The sequence below is a fragment of the Aulonocara stuartgranti genome (assembly GCF_965226115.1).
Source record: "Aulonocara stuartgranti genome assembly, chromosome: 6".
Lineage (NCBI taxonomy): Eukaryota > Metazoa > Chordata > Actinopteri > Cichliformes > Cichlidae > Aulonocara > Aulonocara stuartgranti.
Genome location: NC_138944.1, coordinates 38,884,143 through 38,891,577, shown reverse-complemented (window position 1 = coordinate 38,891,577; position 7,435 = coordinate 38,884,143). Strand labels below are relative to the sequence as shown.

At 39.6% G+C, this 7,435-nt stretch overlaps 1 protein-coding gene across 2 annotated transcripts in view; it reads left to right on the top strand.

Moving 5' to 3' along the window:
• The first annotated feature begins 122 nt into the window (after window positions 1-122).
• The window catches only part of traf5 (Tnf receptor-associated factor 5), a 29,411-nt gene continuing 22,098 nt past the window's right edge, over window positions 123-7,435 (top strand). The window contains exons 1-10 of one of the 2 annotated variants that reach the window (XM_082536490.1): window positions 123-316; window positions 588-819; window positions 2,312-2,607; window positions 2,927-2,990; window positions 4,834-4,935; window positions 5,220-5,384; window positions 5,680-5,757; window positions 6,319-6,393; window positions 6,480-6,572; window positions 7,047-7,187. In XM_082536490.1, the coding sequence (XP_082392616.1) occupies window positions 2,315-2,607; window positions 2,927-2,990; window positions 4,834-4,935; window positions 5,220-5,384; window positions 5,680-5,757; window positions 6,319-6,393; window positions 6,480-6,572; window positions 7,047-7,187 (1,011 nt within the window). In that variant the 5' untranslated portion in view covers window positions 123-316; window positions 588-819; window positions 2,312-2,314. Of the gene's footprint in view, window positions 317-587; window positions 820-857; window positions 977-2,311; window positions 2,608-2,926; window positions 2,991-4,833; window positions 4,936-5,219; window positions 5,385-5,679; window positions 5,758-6,318; window positions 6,394-6,479; window positions 6,573-7,046; window positions 7,188-7,435 lie in introns of those variants that run through there. The other variant, XM_082536491.1, reaches the window with a different exon arrangement.

The following is a 7,435-nucleotide window of genomic DNA, read 5'->3' as shown; positions in this document are numbered from 1 at the left end:
TTAAAGGTGTGTTTTAAGTCGGGGTTCCGCCGACCTGATTTCCTTCAGAGTCTGCAAGATCTCTACTAGTACTGGGTAACAACAGGTTCCGGATGTCGCTATGAGCAGGTACTTAAAAATAACCAATAAAATATTAAAGTAAATTATAAAATACACTGGGAGTCAGCGTAAAGGTGCCAACATGAGAGCATTGTGATCCGATCTCTTTGCTCTAATGAAAAAATCAAGCCGCTGAGGTGAAATTTAGCCGGAGGAAATTATTTGATATTCAATTCTGAATTTCACAAAGACAGCCAACATACCAGGTTCAAATGGTGTAAGTGGCAGGTATAGTTCTGTGTCACCAGCGTAAAAATGTACAAAAATCTCACTAAACAGTTAAAAAAAAAAAGTAGCCTACGGTAACAGCAGACAGATTCAAGAGAAGAGCCCTTAGAGTTGCACTGCAACTTCATTATGTACGCTGTATTTCGTTGGAGTGATGTAGCATATCAATCTAGATTACTGGATTTTAATCTGAGTAAATGTTCTGAGTACTTCTTCCAACAGTGGTTGATATTAATCTTGTAACTTGCCTTTCATTACAGTTTGAATGAAACGATTTTTCTTACCTCGTGTGAGCTGCAATAGGCCTATAGCATCGGGCAGCAGCAGGTTGTTGAATCACTTCCTGCATTAACGTTTCCTTCTCCTGCTGCTACGGCTGCGCTGCCTATCATAGGATCATCAATAGCGATCATTAACATTGATCCATGCTGGGACTGCATGGATCGCTGTCTTGAAGTGTTTTAATGTCTTCAGAGAGATTCACTTACTGAGGTAAGAAAACCAAACGCTGAAGCTTGGACTCACAGTGGAAAATGAAAGTAAATCAGCCGTGGTGCTCAGAGGGAACATCTGGCGTTCGAAACCTTTCAGAGGATAAACGCGTTAAATATCCGAAAGGTGCTTAAAGTTGTTTGAGAGAAGCATAGCAGTAAGTAAAACGGCCTCCAGAGCATTAATTTGAGCTGAAATGTAAAGAAAGACGCAGCAGCGGGGATTCCCCAGTAGACTGAGCACAGACAACACAACGACCTCTGTCTCTTTTACTTTAAATACATTTAACGCACAATTAACGTTGTTTTTACGGTTTCATAGCAGTATAGTAGCGGCAAAGATAAAGTTCACGTGTACCTATCATTAGCATGTGCTGTGTATGACGCCCCACTGTGTGCTGTAACTGTGCGCACACACCTAGAAATGTACAGTCTTGTTCTTTTGATGATAACGGGATGATTGATCCGAAATACTTTACTTTTAGTTATGATTTCCTAATGCGTTGTAGAAGTTGGATTTGTTATTAAAGCTCTGCCTATAGTTTTGTTTTTCTTTTTCTTTTCTTTTTTTACATGTATTACTATATATGCTACAGACTTTGGGGGAAAGCACGGTGGCACGGTGGTTAGCACTGTTGCCGCACAGCAAGAAGGTCCTGAGTTCAATTCCACCATCAGGCCGGGGTCTTTCTGTGTGGAGTTTGCATGTTCTCCCCGTGTTTGCGTGGGTTCCCTCCGGGTACTCCGGCTTCCTCCCACCGTCCAAAGACATGCAGTTTGTGGGGATAGGTTAATTGGAAAATCCAAATTGTCACTAGGTGTGAATGTGAGTAGGAATGGTTGTCTGTCCTTGTGTGTTGGCCCCGTGACAGACTGGCGACCTGTCCAGGGTGTACCCCGCCTCTCGCCCTACGACAGCTGGGATAGGCTCCTGAAAAGGAAAAGCGGTAGCGGATGGATGGATGGACTTTGGGGGAAAGCATGTTATGGTGTCAGAGATAGTAAGGGTAGGTGAGTTTAAAAACCTGGGGGCAACCATTGAAAGCAATGCATTGTGGACAAGAGAGGTGAAGAAGTGGGTTGGGATTAGTGTCAGGTGTGATTTGTGACAGTGATACCAATGAAAACGAAAGGAAAGATTTACAAAATGGTAGTGAGACCTGAGGTTGAGTGGTTTGGAAACAAAGTTAGAGAGACAAGGCTGGCATGTGCAGAAGAGGAATAGTGGATATATTAGAAATGGAGACAGTGGATTTTGAATATAGACCTGCCAGGCAGGACAAAAAGAGGAAGACCACAGAGAAGATTCATGGATGTATATGCAGAGGGTTGATGTGACAGAGGAGGATGCTAAGCATAGGGTGTGTTGGAGTCAGATGATCCACTGTGGCAACCCCCAACGTAGTGATGCCATTTTGCACTGCACAATTTTCTATATCATATTTCTATATTTCAATCACCTGTACTAGCTCTTTATTCTGGCCTCTTGCAAGCTCATGGCAACAGCAAATACAAATCAGGGAGGATCCCCGGAGGAGGCAAGCATTCCCTCTGAGACCTACTCGTTGAGGTCCGAAGAGTCGAGGCTGGGGTCTGAGGAATCCAGAAGGAGGTTGTCGGGCCCCACAGTCTCCTGGGATTCAGAGCTGGCTTCCATCAGGCACAGGTTAAAGTTTGTGTTGAAGCTGAAGGAGGAATTTGTTTGTCCAATCTGCAGAGAGGTGGTGCTCAATCCCCAGCAAAACTCCTGTGGTCACATCTACTGCTTCCACTGTCTCCAAGGACTATTGTAAGAGCTAGTACACCTTAAGATGCACACACACTGGCACAGTTCACATAAAACCACATTTATACTGACACAAGCCTTGTAAAAAATTTGATATAGTCTCCCAAAAAACACACGTGAAATTGAAAAGAACTAAAAGAAAAGCTGTTCAAGTTAAACATATTGGTCTTACAGTCCATCTATTAAAAAAGTTCAGTCAATTTAAGATATGAGCTGGTTGACATAGCACCCTTACTGACACAGTCTACCTTAAAACACACTTATTTTAACACATGTCCTCCTTAAAAAATGTATGGTTGGGTCATTGTGCTTGGTGTTGCAGGGAGAGTTCATCACCGTCCAACCCAGTTTGCCCAGTGGACAAAGCTGTGATCACAACAACTGAGGTGAGACAGAGGGCAGCTGTAATTTGTCAGGCAGACTTTTAGCTTCTGCAGAAGCTAGAGCTGTGCCATTTACGGTTTTCTTGGCAGGTCCAAGTGTGACATCCCAATACCAATTTTTACTGATTCAGAATTTCTTCATAAGAACTATAATTGACAGCATATAAAACAAACTTTTTTTTAATAGAAACATTTATTTTCATAGTAAAATTAATTATTAAGATTTTTTATTTAATCAGGATTGTAATAATATATAGTATTGTCTCTCACTGAAACAACTGAAAATAAAGTGTCCTGCTACTGGAAAGAAGTGGGCCTCAAATAATGAACTAAAAATGAGTTGCTATACACCCACCTTTACCTGATATGTTTGACCTTTTTTAAAAAAAAAACAAATAAAAGAAAAAAAAGAAGCAAATGTAAAAGATTCATATAGCAAAATAAATGGCCTATGGGTCAACAAACATGATTGATACCCTGATGTCATCTCCCTGGTCAAGAGTGGTTATGGTACAACAGTAATATTTACATTTTCACATAGAATAGAGGTGGGGTCAGACTGTCTCTTGCAAATTGAAACAGATCATTGCAATAAATAAATTAAATCCATTTGTCTTTTTTTTTTAAATAAACACAATATCTTCTTCATACACATAGACTAACATCACAAGAGCCTGTGTTTTTTAAGCGATAACACTGAGGTTTCAACAATATTTGCTGTGTCTCTAATAGTTGTAGTGTACAGTAGAATGTTTCTCTTAAATTAGCTACCTGAGTGGCCAAAACCTATGTAATGAAAGTACAGAATCTAAACAGTAAAGCAGAGGACCAGCTGCAAACAATGACATATAAAAGTAAATGAGTTGCATAAAGTGATTTGAATACTCATGTAGAGTACAATAGCAAGATTTAAGAATCAGTCCATTTGCCATTATGTGAAACTAACTGTGAAGAAGTACATGTTTTACTTTGTCATAGCATACATTCATTATTATTCAATGAGTTTTTTGAGCTAGTTGATAAAGAAGTGTTTGTGGCTGAATAATGAAAATTTCACTGACCTTTGCTTCAGCACCACAGTCAGGTCAAGATTTAAGGTTAAATAATGTATAATTTGTGTGATTTCTCCTGTCTTCCTTCCCTCACCCCCAACTGGTTGCGGCAGATTGTTGTTCCTCTCTGAGCCTGGTTTTGCCAGAGGTTTCTTCCTGTTAAAAGGGGAGTTTTTCCTTCCCGCTGTCACCAAAGCATTTGGGGGTTTCCTGGGGGGGGGGGGTCCTCTGTTTTCTCTGTTTTATTGTAGGGTCTTTACCTTACAATGCAGCTTGAGGCAACTGTTTTTTTTAATTTGGTGCTATATAAATAAAATTGAATTGAAGTGACTGTGTGTGTTCAAGGTAGTGAAAATCCATGCTCTCAAATGTCTGTGAAGGTTCTCAGTCATCCAGGTCATCGTAGTCAAAGGAGCTTGCAAAGAAAAGCGTCTGGACTTCTTTAAGTTGCTTGAAGACGTTTCACCTCTCATCCGAGAAGCTTCTTCATTCTTCATTTGACCTTAGAACTGAAGAAGCTTCTCGGATGAGAGGTGAAACGTCTTCAAGCAACTTAAAGAAGTCCAGACGCTTTTCTTTGCAAGCTCCTTTGACCATGCTCTCAAATGTAACAGTATGGTTCTATGTTTTTTTGGACATCAGTGGAGCTCTTGGACACAGAAGGAAAAGATACACTGACAACACATGACGACACATGCAAACGGTGTTGTCAGTTTTAGTTTGAAAATTTCAGTGTTAGTTTGAAAATGCACTTTTGATTTGTTGAAGTTATAAGAAATATTTTTTCCATGCAGGTTTTCCAGGATAACTGCTGCAAACGTGAAATTTCCAGTTTAGAAGTGTACTGCACCAATGCCCCAGCATGCACGACTATTTTCACATTAAACAATCTGCAGGTAAACTCTATATATGCAAATTGTAGTCTAACAACTTAATAGATTAGATGTTCATGCTAAATATGCATATTGACTCTCTGGCCCACAAGGACACACCATGTTTTGCATAGCAGAAATAAGGTGAGCATGGTGTTTTTAGCTAAAATCTGTGTGCTAGTGTTGATAACAAGACTATTGAAGTTTTGGACATTGCCACTGCAATATCACTCTTTGGTTTTTCAAATAGCTGAAGTCATGTTTGGCTCAGATCTATACAACTGAGGTAATCTGTTCACTCCCTGCAGGAGCACCTGAAGTCATGTCAGTATGAACAAGTGCAATGCACCAATACAGGCTGCATTGCAGTGTTACAGAGGAGGCACTTGCAAGAACACCTGACCAACATCTGTCCATACCGCAGGGAACCCTGCCCACACTGCAGGCAGCTGTTCCAGCTCAGCCTCATTCAGGTAAAGTCCACTGACACAGCACAGAAGAGGAACAACTCCACCTTTTCTTTTACCACTGAGAATGGTGATCCAAATCTTTCCAGCTGTTCTTGGTCCAGCTTTCTCAGGTCAGGATTGGTGCTAATTACTAAAGGATTTCATTTGCTGTCAGGGGTGGACTTTATCTCACCAACGAAAATACACAGCCAAAATCTAATTGAATGCTTCTCTTCCTGAAGTGTAACTAATTTACTCTTAAAATACAGTACAAGTATAAATTTATGATGTGACTTTGTGGTGACTCTGTGCTCCATAGGATCATGTGCAGAGCTTGTGTCCAGATGTGAAGGTAGACTGTCCTGAAGGCTGTTCCCAAAAGGTCCCCAGACACAAGGTGAGCTCATCTTCTGAATCACATCATAGCTCTGCAGGAACAGCCATCATCTAACTGTTGCTGTTTCAAACAAACAACCAGCTGTAGTACACAAATATTCTACCAGAGCTGGTTGGTTGTTTCAGTTTTTTCTCAGTTTTAGTACTAAATCAGACATCATAACAAAACCAGAAGGGTATCACTGAAGGATGGGGGTGAGGAAAGAGATCAACTTTAACCAAGAAGATATATGTCCGCATTATTCAAATAGCAACTCTTGTACGTCAGTGGCACAATCTGAAATAACTGGCAGTTATGTATATCCCATCCCCTGCATTCAGTATATACATCATTTATATACAAAACAGTGGACAGCTTAGCAAAAAAAAGCACTATAGTGCTACCAGAGTCTAAAATTGTGAAAATTATTAAAAGGACATTGTTGCTGTAGTTATATATAGTATAAGCTGATGTAACAGTTTCTGATTCACATATACAGACCCCAAGAATTGCTGACCAATCAGTTAAGTATTCCACAAAGTCATCTAGTAACCTGATTTTTTTTCTTTTCTTGCTTTCCAGCTGACCAGTCATAGACAGTTATGTCCTGAAGTTAACAATGACTGCTGTTTTAAGAAATTTGGCTGCTCTGTACAGGTTAGTTCAACTGATGAAATAGTGAAATTGGTTGCTTGGACGTTTAAGATCAAGTGACTTTTTTCCTGTTATGCTATGATTCACAGGGTAAAAGAAGGAATGCCAAGCTTCATGAAGACAAAGCTATCAATCACCACATGCTGCTGGTCCTGAGGAGCAATACCCACCTGGAGAAACAAGTATTTCCACTTTACATAATGATATTGATACTGTACAACAGTACACATATATAACAGCAGTCATTGGGTTAGAGGCATGACGGTGAGGTTCACATATAAGCTCATGTTGACAGTGGTCCAGGAGTTATTAAAGGAATTAAAATGTGTAGGCTCCTGCAGAATAGCACGTGAAATATGAAAAAATCTGCTCCGTTTCAGAAAAACTCATAATTCACAATAATAATCAAGATTTCTCCAATAACATATTTTTCTTTTCTTGTGAGAGTTTAGAATATTCTGATTTTATAAGTAACTTAGTATATTATTAAAAATAAACTCTTACTTGAAAAAGTTACATTAAGTATTCAAAGGATTATATCCAAGATTTTCTCACCAGCATAGCTCATTTAGTATAAGATGACAAGATAAATGTCTAAGAGATAAATGTGACAACAAGCTGTGTGTTTACCTTTGACTGTTCTCTCCCTGTCTCAGATGGAAGTTTTCCAAGAGGATTCGCTGGAAATGGAGCAGGAGGTCCAGACAGACACTTTGCTACTTACTGGACTGCAGAAGCAATTCAGACCACTTTTGCAGCTGAGCAGCAATCATGAGCATGCGGTCTCCATGGCTCAGGTTAAAACACGGCTACAATCTGACTTGTCAACTCTCCATATACTGTCTTTACTTTTATCATATTTGTAGTCAGGATGATGCTGATGAATTTTATTTCAGTTTTACTTTTATTTTTTCGTAATGGCTATATTTAAACTTTGAGGAGCTTCTTTGACTTTCTGTCTTACAGTGCATCTGGAAACTATGCACAGCAGTTCACCTGTTCCACATTTTGTCATATTACAGCTATATTCCAAATAATAATAATA